The sequence below is a fragment of the Panthera tigris genome, chromosome A2 (genome assembly GCF_018350195.1).
Source record: "Panthera tigris isolate Pti1 chromosome A2, P.tigris_Pti1_mat1.1, whole genome shotgun sequence".
NCBI classification, from domain to species: domain Eukaryota; kingdom Metazoa; phylum Chordata; class Mammalia; order Carnivora; family Felidae; genus Panthera; species Panthera tigris.
The window spans coordinates 34,711,427-34,733,897 of record NC_056661.1 but is presented as its reverse complement, the minus strand read 5'-3'; the positions used below and the strand labels follow the sequence as shown (position 1 = coordinate 34,733,897).

The 22,471-nt window shown below is 39.2% G+C and overlaps 1 protein-coding gene across 5 annotated transcripts in view; it reads left to right on the top strand.

Moving 5' to 3' along the window:
- SUCLG2 (succinate-CoA ligase GDP-forming subunit beta) overlaps positions 1 to 22,471 on the top strand; it is a 389,660-nt gene that overhangs the window by 46,382 nt on the left and 320,807 nt on the right. For all 5 annotated transcript variants that reach the window (XR_006214899.1, XM_042979378.1, XM_042979379.1 and 2 more), the window contains exon 4: positions 6,223 to 6,364. Coding sequence is in view for 4 of the 5 variants with exons in the window: in XM_042979378.1 (XP_042835312.1) it covers positions 6,223 to 6,364 (142 nt within the window). In the remaining variant the exon portion in view is untranslated. The remainder of the gene's footprint in view (positions 1 to 6,222; positions 6,365 to 22,471) is intronic.

The window sequence follows — 22,471 nt, the reverse complement described above, 5'->3', positions numbered from 1 at the left end:
AGATAGAGAATGTGGCGTTGTGTGTGGACACACGTGTCGGAAATATAAATGTTATTCTACTTTAAATATTGAAAGAAACTGGCTATTTTCTTTCAGTAATGTGCCTTGGAGAACAATCAATGTTAAGATGTTCGTACTTATCAGTCTAGACTAGTTCGATGAGGCGATTACAAGTTATTCCCAAGATCTCAGTGGTAAACACATCAAAGGTTTATTTCTCATTCATGCATCTGTGGGTCAGGTGACTGCAAGGCCAAGGCAGTGGTCTGTACAGTAAGTCAGTAATCCAGGCTGCTTCAACCCTGTGACCCCGCCCTCTCCACCTGGGGCCTCCAGGACCTTGCAGCCAAGGAAAAGGGTCCTGGAGGATTGTGCCTGGTTGCTTAAAAGTTGTGGCACCCTAGCTGCAAAAGAACTGAGAAGTAGGGGACCGCGTGGATACTGGGTGCTAATTGTGTTGCCACCGATATTTTGAATGGCTCATATATTGCGGTTTATTCAGCCCATTTCCTGTTTGGTGTGCATTAGATACCTTCCAACTTTACCCTTTACTGTGCACAGCAGTACGCAGAAGATTCCACTGTATGTCCCCAGTTCATGTTTCACTGAATTAAGCACCCAAGGAGGAGGCTTTCCAGTTTAGAAGGTGTAGTTGTTCTAGTTTTCATAAATGCCGTCACATTGGTCTTGAAGGTGCTTGCACTGGTGTTCTCTTTGCGTGGGTGTGTCGTGTACTGGGAGGTGTGTTTTAGCCTACCTTCACCAGTGTCATCACCAAACCTTCGTTTTTGTTGTAATTTCTACTTCCCTGGTTGCTAGTGGATTTTCAGCTCCTCTCCAGACTCTGCTCCTCTGCCTTCCTGAGTGAGGCAGTGCCGTGGATTGTCAGGCTGCAGAAAGACCGAGGGAGTGCAGAGAGCCAGTGGGCAGGTGTGGCTCACCAAGCCTCCCTTTGGGGGGCGCCCCACTCAATGACATTTTCTTTACTCCCTTTATTGATTTTTCTCCTCCTGTGCTGCTATTTCAGTAGTCTTGGCACCTCTAATTTTAAAACCGTGGGGCGAAGGATGATTTCTTGGTCGTGTCATTTTTTTCTATATAGCTGTCTAATTTTGTGCTTTGAGTTTTCTTGTGAATTTTTGCCTGCTTAGTCATTGTCTTTTTATCTCTTGGTTCTCTCTGTCTTTTCCCCTCATTTTTCATTCTTTTTCGTCTACCTCTGCTCCCTTTTTCCCACAGGCCCTTAAATCTTTATGCCGTGCTTTTCTTTTAAGTTATATTTCCTACTTTCCCTAAGCTTGGAAATGCTTGCTCTGGCCAAGAAACACGGTAGGGAAGGTAGCCATGGAAAGGTCAGCATGCAGGCCCAGACGGAACTAACCCCGGGTGCCCACCCACCCTAGCTGTTTTGAGAACGTGGTGCTGTTCCTCATATGGTCAGTTTGCCAAAATCTGAATGAAAGAAGGACACAACATTGGAATTAGTCTAGTTGTCCACCTGCTTCTGTCCCCCTAGAGGGTCCCTAGGCATGTTACCTCCCCTGTAGAGGCCTCAAGGTCCCTGATTGTAAAATGAGGAGGTTGGACCCCACTAGTCCTTCCATCCTTTGGAAGCCCAGTCTATGAAACATGATTTCCTGAAGAGCCGCTGCAGAGGAGGGCCCCAAAGTCCCCTTCCTAAGAGGGCCCCTGCCATTGTCCTTCTACTCCTGTGCCTTGAAGCGGCACCTTCAGGCTCTGTGGAGGGCCACGTTGTTTCATAGGTTTAATGGGGCCACCCAAGTACTGACAAAGGCGTTAGGACTTTTGGAAGGCAAAGCAGGGCTGGGAAGGCCACCCGGGGATTGGCAACAGCAGGAATCTTGTAGGAGCTTGAGGGGTAGAAGGAGGTGGTGTTAGCAGAGTCCAGGGCCAGCCCTTCAGTGCTGGAGTCCTGGTGGGGCAGACAGTGTGAGCTGGAATTATGAAGGAAGGGCTTTCTGGGGTGGGATCGGGGGCTGAAACGTCAGAAGAGCGGCAGTCACTGCTGGAGTCGCCACCTGACTCAGAGGAAGACAAAGCCTGAAGTCTTCTTCTCACTTTTCAGTCTCTGAGCACAGTCTCAGATTTAGGCAGAAGCCAGTTGGCAAAGAGCCTGGGGACTGACCTGATGGCAAACAGGCAAATAACTGGCAGGAACAGTTGAAACCTACTGGGCCACATGATCTTCAGACTGCTCTCCACCGTTCACGTTCTAGAGTTCAAGGCTTCCCCGAGAAGAGATTAGTCTAAGGTTTTAACAGGTAGTCTTCCTACGAGCTAAAATAAACTGCTTCTGCCAGTGTCTTAGGTGAGCCTCTGCTCTCATCTCCACCTCCTTCCCTCCCAAAGCCTGACGCATTTGTCCTCACACGCATCATGTGTGTGTCCATTCCTAATAGACCTCTGGCCTTCTGAAGACAAGGACACAATGTCACTGATCCTGGTCTCAGTCTTTATCATCAAGGGGCCTCTGGGAATGCGAGACCAGAATATAAACACGGGAGACCAACAGTGTTACACAGCAGATTGATGCTGTTGATCAGAGAAGTTTTGTTGCTTCACAGCTGCCTGTCATCTTCGGCCAGTGACTTAACCCTCAGCCTGGGTTTCCTGATTTTGTAAGATGTTTTTTGTTTGTTTGGTTGGTTGGTTTTGTTTGTTAACTTTCGAGAGAGAGAGAGAGAGAGAGAGAGAGAGAGAGAGAGAGAGAGAGAGAGAGAGATAGTGTGTGTGTGAGCAGGGGAGGGCCGGGGGAAGGCGTACAGACGATCAGAAGCAGGATCCACGTGGATAGCAGTGAGCCCAATAGGGGGCTTGAGCTCACGAATCGTGAAATCATGAGCTGAGCTGAAGTTGGCCACTCAATTGACTGAGCCACCCAGGTGCCTCAAGATGGTTTTTAGTCAGGATGGTAGAGATAAGCTAGGTTCCGTAACAGTAACAAGTAATCTCCGGAATCTCAGTGGGTAAAAATCCACAAAGGTTTATTTTTCATGACACATTCTATGTGAGTGACCTGGGAATGTGTCTGTTTTCCTTGAGGCCCCTGGCTGATAGATTAGCTGCCGCATGAATATTCCCATTCCCCATGTCGAGACAGAGAGAACTTAGGGGGAGAAGGGTTGGCAATCAGATGTTGGTCCAGGTGAGTTACACACCATACGTATTTATGAACGATCTTACAAGGCTGTACCTAACTTCATCTGAGGCAAGGAAGTATTGGAAGAAGGAAGGTTGCATCAGTGACAGCTGCAGAGAGAAATAATACTACTTCATTTTTCACGATTGCCTTGACTATAAGATAACACGCGTGCTTAGTATACTGCCTACACATGGCCAATGCTCCGTAATAGAAGATGAAACTATTCTTATTATTGTTTTTATGATTCAGCAGTTGATTATATTTCTAGCATACTTTACACCATCCACTTACTTAGTAAATTTCTCTTCTCCTTTTTTCTTCCTCCTGAAAATGCAGAGGTGGATTTAACCTTTTCCTCTCTAGACGTACCACAAATTCTTAGTGCAGCTGAGTTCATGCAGTTTTAGACCCAGTCAGGGACCCTGCTCTTCTGATGTTAGGTTTGACAAAGGTAGCCGATTATTCTATAAGATGATTGCTTTGTGGAGTGATAGCTTGGGTATCTGCAGTGGCTCAGAACTGTGTTCACTGTGTTGGTTTTCAATTTAAGAGCAACAGACTTCAAGCAGGCTTTTTCATCTGAGTCAATGTAGAAACGGTCAATATGTATTATATGTCTATGAAGCTGGTCTCTCGATCAATTGCAATTAGTTTGCAGCAGATTGCATTAACATATCTAAAATTAATACTGTGAGTGTTCTAATGAAAAGGAATTGACCACACCATACTTGTGGCAGTTTTAGTCTCTCTCAAATGTTCTTCACAAATTGTATTTCTTTTTTTCTTTTTCTGTTAATGGCTTTAAGTTGGTATGTCAACATATACTTAATCTATTGATCCTTCCCCATCTGCCTTTTAAAAGTGGTCCCAGAATATAGTATACATCTAATGTTTAATCTTTTCTTTCATTAGGGGACTTTCACTAAATGTCTTAAACTTGAATTTTTTTGGTACATTATGTGATGTGTTAATAAGACTGTTAGGTCAATGTGTATGTTCACGTGTGAAATTTTGTGTTTTTCAAATTACTAATGTTTCATCAAGACTTAAAATTCAGAAGTAAGATTAACAAATCATATACAGCTAATAAATCATACAGTAACAGTGACCATAACTTCTCTGGCAATTTATTTTAAAACTCTGGTATTATTTATTTCTAAAGAAGTGCAGACAACTTTACCATTGAAAACATCATTACCAATATTCAGAAGAGTGGAACAGAAAGATATCTTTAAACTAGATCATGTCAAAATTTGAATTTTTTATGAGTGTGTACAAATTAGGTTGTTTCAGGTCTGAAGGACTTCTGCTTTTCTATTTTTAGAGAAAGTCACTTTGTGGAAATGAAAAATTAACTGTAGCTGGGAACAAATGAACAAAAGGCAGGACTTATTCATTTGGCCATTGTACTGATATTCTTGACTATCTTCCATATGCCAGGCACCATCATATTCTTCTTAAAGATACAAACAATTTAAAGATATACTCTGCCCTTGGGTAAAACTCAGCTTAGTTGAAAGGTTCTAGAGCCTTTTGGAATGTCCCTTATCCAGAAGAGCTCCATGAGTGCATTGTAGCTTGGAAATTCCAGAAGAAAATGCCATTTTAAGGACACATTTGAGGTCCTGAAAGCTAATGGTTCCATGTTGTAAAGCCCTGTAGACCTTAGTTTATGGTCTTTGTAATGCTGCTTTGGCCGCCCACCAAGGCCATTGACAAAAGACGCTAGGCAGTATGACAGGTGATTTTCCTTCACTCTTGTGATCCTGTTGTATGATTGACTTTTTCGGTTTGTGCATTAATGGTATCGTTGTCTTACCTACTCTGGGGCAGTGGTTTTTTGTTTTTTTGTTTGTTTGTTTTGTTTTTTTGCATCAGGACTCATGGATGGAAATGAGCTTAAACTAGGTATATTCATTTTTTTTTCTTTTAAAAATAGGGAATGATGTTGATCTTACTGAAAAAAATGAGAATTTATTTGTTCATGTTATTCTGCTCCTTAATTACTTTTTTTCAGCACAGATTAAAAAGTAATTGATAGCGCATATTGGAAAAAACTTCTGCATGATACATAGGCAAAGTTACTTTAATACACGAGTTGCAGTTTTTAGGAAGTAGTTTATTTATGATAATTGTTTCAGGTTACCGTCTTCAAATGTGGTTTGTGAAAGAGGTAATCTTCTTCATCACATAATGATTGTACCTAGAGTCCATTAAAAACTATGGCAAAGAAGTGGATTAGTCTGTGGTCCATTGAGCCTCAAAGTGTTAAGAAAATTTTCTGAGATACCTTAGTGATTAACAATGTGCATACAGTTATTAAAATAATGCTATGAACTTTATTTGGGGTGGGAATGTGGGGGAGGTATATCCTTTATAATGCATTTCTTAACATTTTAAAAAGTAACTCTTAAGGGGTGCCCACTTGGGTGGCTTAGGTGGTTAAGTCTCCAATTCCTGGTTTTGGCTCATGTCATGATCTCATGGTTCCTGGGTTCCAGCCCCGAGTCGGGCTCTTCACTGACAGTGCAGTGCCTAATTTGGATTTTCTCCTCCCACCCCCTCTCTGCCCCTTCCAGCTTCTTCTTGCATGCTCTCTCTTCCTCTCTCAAATAAATAAACTTAAGAAAATAATTTTTATTCTTTTTTTTTTAAATGGTCTCATTTATTCTTAAATATTTACAGACTCAGGGAGCTGCAAAAAAAGTGCAGCAGTCCCACATACCCTTCCCCCTCTTCTCCTCACGTTGATATCTTAGGTCTTTTTAGTTCAATATCAAAATTAGGAAATTGATATCGGTACATTCTTGTTAACTAGATGATAGACCCTATTCACTTCTCACCATTTCTTTAAACCTGCATTCATTTGTGTGTGTGGTTGTCTTAAACATTTTTGATTAGAAAAACAAGCATGAAGAATTTATATAGGAGTTTTTTTTTCCTTTTAAAAAAAGGTGTTGCTGATTGTTTGTGGGTACCTATAAGACTGGCTACATACGTTGACCGTTCCTTTTCTTATTTGTAAGCGTTCTTACCTCTGTCTCTCTCAATCTCTCTAGGCAGTGCAGTTAACCCCCCGAAGATGGCTGAACCTGCAGGAATACCAGAGCAAGAAACTGATGTCTGACAATGGAGTGAAAGTTCAAAGATTCTTTGTAGCAGACAGTGCCAACGAAGCTCTGGAGGCTGCTAAGAGACTAAGTAAGCTAATTCACAACAGGTGAAATGCACTTGCCCAAATTAGTGACCTCACAGGTAGCGGTGTCCCAGTAGGTAAATTTCTATGTAGCGTGTTATACGAACGGTGCCAATACAGTGGAAAGCTTTTGAATCGCAAAGGCAAAAGAGCCCAATTAGGAGACCTTGATTCTCTTCTTCACGAGATAGCAGCATATGGGATGTCACTCTGGTAATTTTTCCAAAATATTCAGCCATATTGTCACATAGTTCTCTTTTCTTTGGGTTAGTGGCTGGGAGAAATAAGGGTGTAGAGTATCAAAGAGAAACCCACAGCAGGGTAAGGCAGGAAAGATGGTTGGCATCCTTTTTAAGCCTCTAGTAGGGAAAGTTCTCTGAGTGGAGGAGAGGAAGGGGAAGGACATGCATTTGGACATGCTGAGTTTGGGTCAGGGTTTTGCCCTCCCGTTTATCAGCTCTGTAACTCTGTATAAGTGCCTTCTTTTTGTGGCTCAGTTTCCTCATTATCTATTAAGGCTAATGTGTTATCTCCTAATGCTGGTGTGCGCCTTCAAGGGAGACTATACATTGGTTTGTGGTAGAAAATCTAATCTCCGTAATTATAGATTGTGAAATTAGGAACCAGATCCTGCTGTTTTTCCACGCATATTCCTTCTGGTAGCATATAGACTCTCTTACTGTCAGTCTGGATTAGCACTGTCCAATAGAAATATAATGTGAGCCACTTAAATATTTCAAAATTTTCTGTATTAAGAAAAGTAACAAGAAATCGGTGAAATTAGTTTTACTAATATATTTTGTTTACCCCAATATGTCCAAACTGCTATCATTTCAACATGTAATTAACGTAAAACAATTATCAATGGGACAGTGTACGTCCAGTTTTTGTCCTCATCTTTAGAAATCTGGTTTGTATCTGACATTCCAGCCCATTTCGTTTCACACAAGCCACATTTCAGATACTTGATAAACATGTGGGGCTGGTGGCTGTGGTGTCAGTCAGCCTAGATCTGGACACTAGAAGGATGTACATGTGTATTCTTTGTCTTCAGGCTTGGAGAGCAATTGTTTCCCACCAGAAAGAATAGAGCATCTGCTAACTGTCCTTGCCAGGCAGCCGTAGCAAACAAGTTTGAGAGTGCAAGATAGAAGCAGGCTCCACATTTCAATTTCCCAATTTTCTATGCTCTTTTAAGAGTAAGTGGTGAGGTACTTCAGGTAGTAATTGTTCTTTTATCTCCCTTACAGAGTTCCCCCAGATGCTTATTTGCCAGATGCTTTCTATGTTATGTCAGTTGAAATGTATGTTTATTCTTTCCTTCAACAAGTATTTATTGATTGTCAGCCACATGTATTAGGCACCGTGGATATAGCTGTGGAAGATAAGCAAGCCCTCTTTCTTTTTAAAACTTACATTCTAGAAGGAAATTAATTTGTAATTTTCAGATGCTAAATGTAGAAATTGAGAGTGACTTATAGTTTAAGAAATGGAAATTGGTTTCATTTTCAAAAACTATCAAAATTGGTTTTCATGGTGAAAAAAAAGGTAAAATTCGGCCTACACGAGGATGAGAGCTCCACTGTGCAGTGTGGGAATAGACTCAGTAAAGGTTAGTATTCCAACCTTTTTACATGAAAGGATCATTTTTGTTTTATACTCCTGTGGTTTGGGGAATGGATAATGAGAACAAAGAAATGTAAAGTTCAAGTCGGTCTTTGGTCTTCATTTTCCCCATTATTTCTGCAAATGTGCTGACATACTAGTATTCCAGGTCCAAGGATTCTTCTTAAGGGAATTCTGGAAGCCAGCTGATTACTACTCCCTCCCCACTTAGGTATAGCATAGCAGGGAGGGCTTACCTTTCAGATTTTCAGTGGAGATTTTGGCTTACTGAACTAAGCGGCTTCTTAGTCACAGATTAGTTTTATAAACATTTATATAGCTGCCACTTTATGGTTGGGCATTCTCTACTGTGTTTGTAAGACAGAGTTTTTGCTCTTCCGGAATTAACGAGGTGCCCTTCATATGCTGGGCCCAGGGTGAAAGCAGGGAAAGAGACAATAAAGCAAGTTTAAATAAAAGTAAAATTAAGAAAATTAAAAGAAACTTTTCAAAAAGCCATTTTGTTTCTTGAGGAGTGGTTTTAGGAAAATCATACTGGATTAAAGGATTGAGAATGACCCAGCTGTGTCTGTACCTGGGCCTGTGCAAACCTGTGATAATTCATTTAAGTGATGTGGCCATGGGAGTGCTTCTCTGATCCTATTTAGAGCTAAAAGGGAATTTAGAGAACAAGTCCAAGCCTCTCATTTGCTGAATGAATGAATAATCCTTCTCTTACTCAGGGAGGAGTTTTGGAGGAAGGAGGGTCTCCTCTGGCTTTTGTTGTATAATAGACAGTTTTGATCAGAGGGAATATTTATAGTATTGGAAGAAGAGATGGTACCAACTCTAGTTAGTTAAAAGTGTAACAAATTGATTGTAAATATAAAAGTCACTGAGGTTGGCTAGAGAGAGCAAAACAAGAAGAATCTGGCAAAACTTCACCGCGTTTACCTGATTGTTGCTACAAGGTAGACAAGAATCAATGGCACAAGTTTTACTAAGTAGATTTGAGGTTAAGGTTAAATCTGGACTACACATGCATTTTTCTGCCTGCCCCGACAATTAGGATATTTTAATGGAGAAAAATTACAGAAAAGGGTAATATGCTTAACATAGTAAGTGCTATATAAGAGTTTGTCACTATCATCATCAGCAGCAGCAGCATATGATTCCAAGGAATTCACCGCTGTCGTGATTCACATTCATAGACAGATTAAGAGACGTGTGATCAGTAGTTTCTTGATCCTGTGTCAAGACTTCATATTTTAATTTGAAAAATTTGTAAATGACTGAAATGCATTTGCTTATTACTTTTCTATTTTATTCATATTTGGCTGTATTTGAAATACAATGACACATATAAAATACTTTGCAAATAAGTGTTGGTGTTAGTCATGCCTTTGATTTCCAGGAATCTCCATATGGATTGTAAAGCTCTTTCTTTGTGTCTGAACCCACATTCCTGGCTCCTGTTGGCCATCTCGTTGTGGGTGCCTCCATCTTTCTTGGCCCAAATGGAATTTGTCACCTCTGGAGGTTGCTCCAAACCTTCTCTTTTTCTTACCTCCTCCTACTTACCCATCTGAGATTCCTCCAGATCATCTTTTTTTTTTTTTCTCTTTAAGTTTCTATTTCAGTTGAATCTAACGTTTCGAGGAACCTCCACACCATTTTCCACAGTAGCCTCACTAGTTTGTATTCCCACCAACGGTGCATGAGTGTTCTTTTTTCTCCACATCCTTGCCAACACCTTTTGTTTCTTGTGTGTTGAGTTTAGCCATTCTGACAGTTGTGAGGTGATATCTCATTAGAGTTTTGATTTATATTTCCTTAATACTAAATGATGATGAACATCTTTTTTATGTGTCTTTTGGCTGTCTGTATGTCTTTGGAAGAATGTCTACTCATGTCTTTTGCCCATTTTTTAATTGGATTTTTTGTGCAGTTTTTTTAGTGTTGAATAAGTTCTTTGTATATTTTGGCTACTAACCCTTTATCAGATATGTCATTTGCAGATATCTTCTCCCATTTCATTGGTTGCCTTTTAGTGTTGTTGATTGTTTCCTTCACTTTGCAGAAGTTTTTTTTTATTTTGATGAGGTCCCAATAGTTCATTTTTGCTTTTGTTTCCCTTGCCTCAGAAGACATATATAGAAAGAAGTTGCTACAGCTGATGTCACGAAGTTCCTGCCTGTGTTCTCGTCTTGGATTCTTGTCTCAAATTTAGGTTTTTAATCCATTTTGAATCTATTTTTGTGTGTGATGTAAGAAAGTCATCCAGTTTCATTCTTTTGCATGTTACTCTCCAGTTTTCGCAACACCATTTGTTAAAGAGACTGCTCTTTTCCCATTGAATATTCTTTCCTGCTTTGTCAAAGATTAATTGACCATGTGGTTGTGAGTTTATTTCTGGGTTTTCTATTCTGTTTTATTGCTCTATGTATCTGTTTTTGTGCCAGTACCATACTGTTTGGATTACTGTAGCTGTATAATATAACTTGAAGTCTGGAATTGTGATGCCTCCAGCTTGGCTTTGCTTTTTTAAGATTGCTTTGGCTATTTGGATTGCTTTTGGCACCACTTTTGTGGTGCCGTACAAATTTTAGGACTGTTTGTTCTGGTTCTGTGAAAAATGCTGATGGTATTTTGATAGGGATTGCATTGACTCTGTCAATTGCTTTGGGTAGTATAGATATTTTAACGATATTTGTTCTTCTAATCCATGAGCATGAAATGTCTTTCTGTTTCTTTGTGTCCTCTTCAGTTACTTTCATCAGTGTTTTCAAAGTACAGGTCTTTCACCTTTTTGGTTAGTTTTATTCCTAGGTATCTCATTATTTTTGGTGCAGTTATAAATGGTATTGTTTTCTTAATTTCTCCTTCTGCATGGATCTCACAAACCATTAGATCATGACCTGAGCCAAGAGTCAGATGCTCAACCGACTGAGCCACCTAGGTGCCCCAAAATGCAACAGATTTATTTACATTGATTTTGTGTCCTGCAAATTTATTGAATTCATGGATCAGTTCTGGCAGTTTTTTTGGTGGAGTTGTTTAGATTTTCTTTCTATATATAGTATCATGTCATCTGTAAATCGTGAAAGTTTTTACTTCTTCCTTACTGATATGGATGCCTTTGATTTCTTTTTGTTGTCTGATTGCTGTGGCTAGGACTTCTAGTACTGTGTTCAATAAAAGTGGTGACAGTGGATGTCCTTGTCTTGTTCCTGACCTTAGGGGAAAAGTTCTCAGTTTTCTCCCATTGATGATGATAGCTGTGGGTTTTTCACATACGGCTTTTATTATGTTCCCTCTAAACCTTCTTTGTTGAGGGTTTATATCATGAATGAATGTTGTACTTTGTCAAATGCTTTTTTGCATCTGTTGAAATGATCATACGGTTTGTCTCCTTTCTCTTGTTGATAGGGTATATCGCATTGATTGATTTGCAAATGTTGAAACCCCCTTGCAACCTAGGAATAAATACCACTTGATTGCTGTGATTTTGTTAGTGTATTGTTGAATTCAGTTTGTTAGTATTCTATTGAGGATTTTTGCATCTATGTTGATCAGGGCTTTTGGCCTGTAGTTCTCTTTTGTGGTGGTGTCTTTATCTGGTTTGGTGTCAGGACAGTGCTGGCCTATTACAATTAATTTGGAAGTGTTCTGTTTTTAAGAAAAGTTTGAGAAGAATAGGTATTAACTCTTCTTTAACTCTTAGATAGAATTTGTCTGTGAAGCCATCTAGTCCTGGACTTTCGCTTGTTGCGTTTTTATTTTGATTTCTGATTCTATTTCTATGCTGGTTATTGGTCTGTTCAAATTCTCTATTTCTTCCTGTTTCAATTTTGGTAGGTTATATGTTACTCGAAATTTATCCTTCTCTTCTAGGTTGTCCAATGTTGGCCTGCAATTTTTTATAATATTCCCTTACAATACTTTGTGTTTCTTTTGTGTTGGTTGTTATTTCTCCTCTTTCATTTGTGACTTTGTTTGAGTTCTTTCTCTTTTTTTGTTTTTGATGAATTTGGCTAGTGGTTTATCAATTTTGTTGATCTTTTCAAAGAAGTAGTTCCTGGTTTCATTGATCTGTTCTATTGTTTTTTTTTTAGTTTCTATATTATTTATTTCTGCTCTAATCATTATTATTTCCTTCCTTGTGGTTTTGGGTTTTGTTTGTTGTTCTTTTATTGGCTCCTTTAAGGTGTAAGGTTAGTTTGCTTATTTAATGTTTTTCTTGCTTTTGAGTAGGCCTGGATTGGTATAAACTTTTTTAGAACCACTTTTGCTGTATCCCAAAGGTTTTGGACTGTTAACGTTTTCATTTTCATTTGTTCCCATGTACTTTTTTATGAACTTTGATTTCCTTTTGACCCATTCATTGTTTAGTAGTGTGTTATTTAACCTCCATGCATTTGTGGTCTTTCTAGATTTTTTCTTGTGATTTACTTCTAATGTTATAACGTTGTAATCAGAAAAGATGCATACTATGACTTTGATCTTGAATTTGTTGAGGCTTGTTTTCTGGGCTAACATGAGATCTGTTCTAGAGAATGTTACATATGCACTTGAAAAGAATGTGCATTATGCTGTTTTAGAATGGAATGTTCTGAATATGTCTATTAAATCCATCTGTTCCAGGGTGTCATTCAAAACCATTGTTTCCTTGTTGATAGGATTTCTGTCTTGATGATCTGTCCATTGATGTAAGTGGGGCGTTAAAGTCCCCTACTATTATTGTATTATTATGAATTAGTTATTAACTGTCTTATGTCTTTGGGTGCTACTCTGTTGGGTGCATAAAAATTTATAATTGTTATATTTTCTTGTTGGATTGTCTCCTTTATTATTATATAGTGTCCTTCTTTGTCTTTTGTTACAGCCTTTGTTTTAAAGTCTATTTTGTCTGATATAGGTATCGCTATTCTGACTTTCTTTTGACTTCCATTTGCATGATAGATGTTTCTCTGTCTCCTCACTTTGAATCTGCACTTGTCTTTAGGTCTAAAATGAGTCTCGTGGGCAGCAGATCCACAGGTCTTATTATTATTATTATTTTATCGATTCTGTCACCCTGTGTCTTTTGATTGACATGTTTAGTCCATTTACACTCAAAGTAATTACTGGTAGGTATGTTTTTATTGTCATTTTATTATTTGTTTTGATGTCTGTTTCTGAAGATTTTCTCTGATCCTTTCTTGTTTTTCTCTCTTTCATGTTTTACTGATTTTCTTTAGTGATATATTTTGATTTTTTGTCTTTATTCTTTGCATATTTATTAGTGGTTTTTGATATATGGTTGCCATTAGGTTTTTATATAACCTCTTCTGCATATAGCATTCTCGATTAAGTTGATGGTCCTTTAAGTTTGAACCCATTCTTTACTCCTCTCCTCTCTACATTTTAAGTATATGGTGTCATATTTTATATCCCTTTATTTTGTTAAATTTTTGACTGATGTTTTTACAGAAATACTCATTTTTACTGCTTTTTTGTTTCCTACCTTTATACTATCACTTCTGTCTCTCCTTTCCACTCAGTCCCCTTTAATATTTCTTGTAGGGATGGTTTAGTGGTTATGAACTCCTTTAAGTTTTATCTGAGAAATTCTTTACCTTTCTTCCTATTCTGAATGATAGCCTTGCTGGATAGAATATTCTTGGCTGCACATTTTTGCCTTTCAGCACTTTGAATGTACCATGCCACTGCCTTCTAGCTTAGAAAGTTTTTGCTTGAAAAATCTCCTACTATCCTTATGGGTTTTCCCTTGAAAGTTAATGCCTTCTTTGGTCTTGTTGCTTTTAAAATCTTTTCTTTTTCATCATATGTTTTTCAGTTACTATGTGTCCTGGTGTGGATCTGCTTTTGTTGATTTTGATGGAAGTTTTTTGTGCCTCCTGGATCTGGATATCTGTTTCCTCCCCCAGATTAGGGAAGTTTTCAGCTATTATTTCTTCATATAAATTTTCTGCCCCCTTTTCTCTTTCTTCTTTTGGGACTCCTGTAATATGAATATTACTATGTTTAATGGTGTCCCTGGGTTCCCTAAGTCTATTCTTGTTTTGCATAATTCTTTTTTCTCTCTTTTATTCAGCTCGGTTACATTCCATAAGTCTGTCTCCTAGGTCACTAATTCATTCCTCTGATTCTTCTATCCTCCTGTTCATTCCTTCAGGTGTGTTTCTCACTGCATTTACTTTTCACCCTTTATCTCTGTTGTTTTTCCTTCTCTATGTGTTAAGGCCCTCATTTATGTCTTCTACAATTTTCTCAAGTCTAATGAGTATACATATGATCACTCTTATTTCTATATGTTTTGCTTAAATCTCCGCCCATGGCCTTGTCCCAGTCTTTCTTTTGGGATAAATTTCTCTGTCTTCTTATTTCCTCTAAGTTTGTATGCCTCTTTCTGTGTGTGTTAGGAAAGTCAGCTACATCTCCTGTTCTTGAGGGTAATGGCCTTATGAAGACGAGAACCTGTAGCGCCCTGCCATGTCATGTCTCTTGTTCCCAAAGGTTGATGCTTCTGGGAGTGTCTCCAGTGTGTGCTGTGCATGCTGTGCTATTTTGTTCCAGCCACTTTATCCTCTAGTCCAGTTGTTTACAAAGGGCCTGTTTGCCTGATGTGGACAGTGTTGGATCCTTGGCTTGAATGTGGCTTGTTTTAACTAGACGTGCTCTGATCTGCTTGTGAAATGAGACCTCTTGCTGCTGCCACTGGAACCAAGGCTCCACAAACCTCTTTGGTTGGGAGATGTGTTGTGGACAGGAGTTTGGACTACTCTTATCAGGAAGGAGGACTGGGAAGGGCGGTTCCACCAGGATGTGGTGGGGCGGGGCTTGGTGTAAGCAAGCTAGGTAGTAAGTGTCTGAGCTGTGCTGGTTCCCACAGGTGGCCCTGTGCTTATACTGAGGGATGGTGGAGGGAGATGGTTTCCCCCAGTTCCTCTGTTCCTGGAGGGGTTTCTTCACAGGTTCTACCCCTCTGGGACATACTCCAAGATGTGGAAGCCCCAGGTGCTCTTCAGATGGCTGTTTCCATGCTGTATGTCTATGGGGTATTTGCCCTGCCTTTTCTCCATGAGCAACTCCAATGTCCTCTGAGCTCCCCCAGAACCGAGCATGCTGACCTTCAAAATTCCAGACTTCAAGCACCGCTGGCTGCAAGAACCCATGGCCCTCTAAGCCAATTGCTGCCGGCATTCACCCTCCCTGTGGATTCTCCAATGTGCTAGTCTGTCTCTTGGCCCTTTCTGTTACTGTGGCTTTCCCTCCACTGGAATAATGGCCACAATCGGTTTCTCTCCCAAGCTGTCTCCACTTTTCCCATCCTCCTTGATGTAGTCTCCCCTGTACCCTCAGTTGTGGAGTTCGTTTTGCTATTCCTTAGAGTTGGGGAGTATTTAGGATGATATGATAGTTATCTAGTTGTAATCATAGGAGGAGGTGAACCTGGAAACTTCCTACTCCACCACCATCTTCCCTTCCTTCCCCAAATGTTGCCGTTTTTAGTGCTGTGTTGTTACTTTGTTAAGCAAAGAAACAGGTAGAGTAAGGTTAAAAACTTGCCAAAGTTGTATAGCTAATAAATGACAAAGATAGGATTTCTACCAGCCAGATTAGATTTAATCTCCTCCCCAAACGTTTTTCCTCTTTGCTAACCTAATGATGATATTCTTGGGAGATTTTTGTGTGTGAGTCAGCATGTTTAAGATGGAAAATGCATATTAATAAAATTAGAAGATTGAATTAAAACGATGTGGCAGGTTCTAAGGCACAATTTATAGAAACTGTAATCTGCAGACATTTTCTTAATGATTCATTTTGTTGTATCTCTTTGGGCAAAAGAACATTTGCCATATAGTTATGGAAAGCTTGTTCATTTGAACATTTGTTTGAAATGGGTAATGCAAACCTTTTTTTTTGTGAAACACAATTCATAATGATAACATATTGAGTGAAAGCCTCATTTTCTTGTGTAGAAAGTAGACTTATGTCTGATTGAGAGAGTAAATTTGGTTTGGTGAATTAAGTTTTTAATATGTGGATAATATTCATTTCTGAAGCAGTATGTATGAACCACCTTTTGTAATCATACTTTAAGGAGGGCATTGTGTCTCTTGCATACAATTTTCTCAGAAGGTTTAGTAGTAATGCTTTCCTCTGTTGTTAAATTTAATGTATACAATCAATAGTTAATTACAGAATACCTACTGTATGCATAGCTAATCTTTATGTTGCCTTTCAGTTCTCTTTAAAGGTGAATGAAAGAATATGTCTCTCATGTAAATCAAAACCCTGTCTTAAAGGAGTATTTGCATATAACTATAGGTGAAACTACCTTTTAGTTTTAGGAATCTCCATAATTTATTAATTTTTCCAGTCATGTTGATGTGAGACTCTCAACATTTGATTAAGCAAGAAGAGTATAATTCAGAAACTCACAGTTTTATTTTTTGCCAGGAAAGAAATTGAAATATGAATGGAAAAATTAATCTTCTCTGAGCTAATGACATGCATCCTAAAATGGAGATAAGGAGCTTTTATTGAACTTGAATAGCTTTGGATTGCTTTCAGCTACAACATGTTTCCATTTGTCAATATGATAACTTATTCTCTGAGTTTTATATAATCACATCCTATAAAGCTTGGTGAATTACAGCATTAAGGAATTGTATTTTATGTAAAAAGGAAACTGCTGCCCATTGACTACTGATTGACGTATACTATTAACACTGTAGGCAGTTAAATTCATGGCAAACCTCCTCGATTTTGTGGCTTTGTCCTATCACCTTATGTGGTTAGGATCTTGCAAAAGATTTTACATCCTGTGTGTTGAGATGATGGTCATGATTGTCTTATAAAGACAGTTGAGGATAGCCTTGATTTCTGTGTATTAAATCTTAATTTTACTTTTGTATCAGCCTTTCATTATTTTGAATCTGGAATCAGGGCAAAGAAGGAAGAGTCCTGGCAAGTGTGGCCCATCAAGAGTTGGAGCAGTGTTTGCTTTCTAGGAGTAATGGTGGTGCCTTCACGAGATAGATGGTTTCTGTGATGAGATGTGTTCCTGGCTGTTTTGATGTCTTTTGATGCCTTTCTATTTTTTGAGCCTGATTTTCTCACCTCCTTTGTGCACCTTCCTAATATCTCCTGTAATTTACTTTATGCTTATTTCAACTAGAGTTAATTTTCATTGCTTTCCGCTGAGAACTCTGACTCATCCAGACAACAAAAAGTGCTTAGCATAGGTCCTGAGACATAGTAAATGCTCAATAAATATTTTTACTTAGAAAATTTTCACTTGCTCATGTTTACTTCCAAATGATCCTTAAAGAAACACCTTGATTGACTTTAAAGGCTTTCCTTAACTGTCTTTATGAGTGGATCCCCTTGAACAAGTTGTGTCTTTTAATATTTTATATGGTACATATTTTCCAAAGAGATCCCCCATTTTATAAAATGTTCCTTTCTATTCTTCCTGAATCTGCAGATATGCATGGGCTTCTCTGGTCATCTCTTTAGAATTTCTCTCTCTCCTTAGAATTCTCTCTAGAATTTTCGCTTCTTTTTCCTAATTGTCCTCTGGTGTTCACTGATAGAAATGGCAGGGGACCTATAGAGTCAGGACAAGATCAAGGCAGGTTGTAGGCAGGCAGGCTTTAGGGAAGTGCACATGTAACTTCCTCTCAGTTTCCTTAGAAACTAATGAGAACAGCACTTTGAAAGTAAATGTCTTAACTTGAATTTCAGTGGTATACTAAAGCAAGGATTAATTATTCTTCTCACATTTTAACCAATAAAAATTGTAGTGGTGACATTAACCTTTGGCCTCTTGCTATGTGCCTGGCATCATGCTGAGCATTCAGTAAGCATTCATGTAATCTTCATTTAAACCAGAGGGAGACGTTTTCCTTTAGGGACTGGTTCTGAATATCACCAGATCTCCACATGCCCGTGATTGTGTATCCACGGTAACTGACATAATTTCACTTTCTGTTTTCTCAGTGTGTCATTAATGCAGTTTATTTATCAACTTGTGTTTTAGAGCTACCTCATTGTGAGTAAACAAAGAAGTTATGTTGCCACATGGTCTAATTTTCCAGGACTTTCCTGTGAACTGTTGCTCCCTGGGGTCTTTTAAGTCACCAGAGGGTAGCTTATGGGGTTGTAAATGTAGAACAACTTTGCCTGGGCTAGGTGGGCATAGGGAGTAGCTCTGTATTAACTGTCCAGATAGAGTGGCCTTTTTAATGAACTCTTAAATGTAAACAGACAGGTCTCTTCTGATTATGAAAGTAACATGCTTTATTATTTCGATTTAAAAAAACACAGAAAAGTACAACGAAGTGGAAACCTCCTCAAATCTCATTATCCAGAGGGAACCTTCCTTAACATGAACATATTTCCCTCCATTTTTCTTATGCATTCATTCATCCAGTCAGTCAGCAACATTAATTCCTGTGCACATATGTACATAAACATAATTGAGAGGCAATCTTTGTTTGTAAATTTGGGGAAAATATAATGCATATAGGCTTGTAATTTTGCTTTACAAATTTTGCATCATAAATTAAGCATTACCCAAATATTAATTTTTTTTCAAAAACACTGTTTTAATGGTTGTATGGTAATTCCAGTTTGACTATGTTATTTCTTTTTTTAAACGTTTTTAATGTTTGTTTATTTTTTGAGAGAGACAGAGACAGAGTGTGAGTGGGGGAGGGGCAGGAAGAGAGAGATGGAGACCTAGAATCTGAAGCAGGCTCCAGGCTCCCAGCTGTCAGCACAGAGCCCGATGCGGGGCTTGAACCCACAAACTGTGAGATCATGACCTGAGCTGAAGTCAGACGCCCAACTGACTGAGCCACCCAGGCACCCCTTGGCTATGTTATTTCTTATCATGACTCATTTAGATTTTTTTTCTTGTTTTGGCATATTAGGTAATGCTAGTCTTACAATACATAAACTACCAAATTCCCAGTAGCTTAATATAATAAAGAAGTATTTCAGTTGTTTTAAGTTTATTTATTTAGTTTTGAGAGAGAGAGAGAGAGAACGAGTGGGGAGGGGCAGAGAGGGAATCCCAGACAGCCTCTGCACCATCAGTGTGGAGCCCGACGTGGGGGTCGATCTCATGAACCGCACTGCGAGATCATGACCTGAGCTGAAATCAGGAGTTGGACGCTTAGCCACCTGAGCCACCGGGAGCTCCTAAAGAGGTATTTCTTAGTCACTTAGAAGTCCGGTGTGGTGTTCTTAGTCTGCCTGCAAGTGCCGACTCACAGATCGAGCTTCCTGTCGTTCCACTCTGCCCCCTTCAACACATGGCTCCAAAACGTGACCTGGCAGTTGTGTTCATCCCAACCACTTAACAGGTGAAGAGAGCACGGAGGATTACCTGTGGCCATTTTGCATGGGGCCACATCGCTTCAGCTCACACTCTAATGGCTGAAGCTCCTCAGCTGATCACAGTGAACAAGAGAGACTGGGAGGCTGTCTCAAGGCACACTCAGGAAGAGGAGCAGGTGGGTGTGGTGATAATGTAGTATTCTCTGTAGCATTTAGAATTTGGAGGAAATGGGTCTCTCTGCGTTCTGGCTTAGGCTGAACGTGGACTGTACAGTGAGAACAGACCTCTCCCTCCTGCTGTGTTTTGATTACTTCAGCCACAACTGACTTGACTAGAACATTGAGGATGATAATGCGTACTTCATGGAACGATTCTGATAAAAACACGCAAATGCCTTCTACAAGTGAGGCACTCACCCAATTCCCTTCCTTCTTCTTTTCCTTCTTTTTTGACCCAATCTGTGTGCGTGTTCTGAAGTGTAATAAAAGGAATATAATAATAGTTATTAAAAACATCAACAGCAGATGAAAAAAAGGCTCAGTGCTTTTGAAATAACACCCGGATGTTAAACTATATTTAGTGTGCAGCTCGTCAGATGATTTGATAATGAGTATATTACTTATATACTGTTGGTTGATATTTTCTAGGGAGATGGTGGTATATGAAATCAAAAGTTGAATAATTTTGAAAGAAAATGAAAACCATTCTTTTTTACACTGTAACAGAATAAATATTACCTAAGGAATTATGCTTTTAAGATGCTACGCTATTCCCCAAGGTGGTTGTTACAGGAGTTGGCAGTGTTTAACAGATGTTCACAAGTCGTACTAAGGCTCCACTTGAGTTTTCTAGGTTACTTACAAAAACGTCAGGAAATGAATTGAGAAAGTTAAAAAAAAAACATTGCTTGATTTACCTTAGGAGGAAAACCAGATGAGTAAACAAGCTACCTCAATTATGTATTTTTTTTTTTGTTTTTACTTTCATTCAACCTGGAACACGCTAAGGGATGTGTGAGTCTGTTGTTCTCTTAAATTAAATGTGGGCCAAGTATTAGAATATTTTTTGTCTTCAAGGCTTTTATTTGAGCAAAGATACTAGTCACTTCAGTATGGGGAGAAAGAAGCAGATGGGGTGTGGATAACAGGGGAGAAATCACAGTGCTGGAAGTATTTGATATGCAAAACTCCCAACTGTTCCCAGTCTTCAGGTGCTAGATGTAGCACTGAAGAACAGCTTCACATAAATGTATATTTTTTTATAAATAAACTACACGTGAGCATCGTAAACATGAGAACATCTAGATCCCTTCATGACTTTCCTCTTGCTTGGAATTCCTTACTGCTCTAACGTCCTCAGTGGATTCAGGTTAAACTCACATGGCCGCTTGTGCATGACGTACTCATGATCTGTCTCTCCCCCACTGTCTCCCTCTGTGTGCTTATTTTCTGTTGTGTGGTCACATCGCTTTCTTTCTTGCCTTTGTTCATGTTCCTTCCTCCCCAGAGTACCTTCTAACCCAGTGGAGATCACTGTGGAGTTGGTCTTAAATTCATATCCTGATCCTGCCCCATGCTAGCTGTGTGACCCTAGGTGAGTGACCTAACTTGTAGAATTCTCAGTTTCCCCATCTGTAAAATGGGTTTAGTAATAATACTTGCTTCCTGGGTTTAGCAATAATACTTGCTTCCTAGGATAGCTATGAAAGTGAAATGAAGACGTGTGTATAAGGTATAGCAGAATCTCAGTAGTGGGTAGCTGGGATCATTGTCATTATTATTATCTCCCATTCATCTTGGTCCAGCTTAACTGTCACCTCTCATGGATACCTTCTGGGAGGTGTGTGGTGGTGTTTAAGTTGGTGGACTCTGGAGTCCACAGCCTTGGTTTCAGGCCTTGCTGTACCCCCTTACTAGCTGCATTTTAACTCCTGTAGGAGTTAAATGCCACTTCCTCATCTGTAAAATATGGGGCATCAGTACTATGGGATTGGTTGGGGAAATGTCCTAGGTCTTATTACAGTGTCTGGCTCAGAAGAAACATGGGTAGATGTTGTCATAATATATATTTATATATTTGAATTGAGATATAATTGACATGACATACTAGTTTCACGTAATGATTCAATATGTGTATATATTGGGAATGATCACTACATTCAATCTAGTTAGCATCTATCACCAATCTAGTTAGCATCTATCACCACATATAATTAGAAGCTTTTTTTGTTTTCTTGTGAAGAGAACTTTGAAGATCTCCATTCTTACCAACTTCCAAATATACAGTACAGTATTTTTGACTATAGTCACTGTGCTGTGCATTATGTTCACGTGGCTTATTTAGTTATTATTTATGTATTTATATTTTATTTTAGAGAGAGAGAGAGAGTGCATGCAGGGGAGAGGGGCAGAGGGAGGAGAGAAAGAATGTTAAGCAGGCTTCATACTCAACACCGAGCCTGTCACCACGGGGCTCTGTCTCACGACTGTGAGATCACGACCTGAGCTGGAATTAGGAGTCAGATGCTTAACTGACTGAGTCACCCAGGTGCCCCTTATTTATTTTATAACTGGCAGTTTGTACCCTTTGACCCCCTTTACCTATTTCACCCACCCTGTACCCCTTGCCTCTGGAAACCACCAATCTGTTCTCTGTTTCTGTAAGTTTTTTTTTTTTTTCTGTAAGTTTGTTGTTTTTTTAGATCCCACACATAAGTGAGATCATACGGAATTTGTCTTTCTCTGTTTTGACTTATTTCATGTAGCCTAATCCCTTCAAAGCCCATCCATTTTGTTGCAAATGGCAGGACTTCCTTCCGTTTTATGGCTAAATAGTATTCCAGAGAGAGAGAGAGAGAGAGAGAGAGAGAGAGAGAGAGAGAGAGAATGTGTATGGTTATACATCTTTATTCATCCATTGACAGACACTCGGGTTGTTTTCATGTCTTGGCTATTGTAAATAATGCTGCAATAAATGTCAGGGTGCAGATACCTTTTCAAGTTAGTGTTTTCGTTTCCTTCGTACAATTATACACAAGTGGGATTCCTGGACCCTAGGATAGTTCTATTTTTAATTCTTTGAGGAGCCTCTATACTGTTTTCCATCGTGGCTACACCAATTTATGTTCTCACCAACAGGGCAGTTGTTGGCA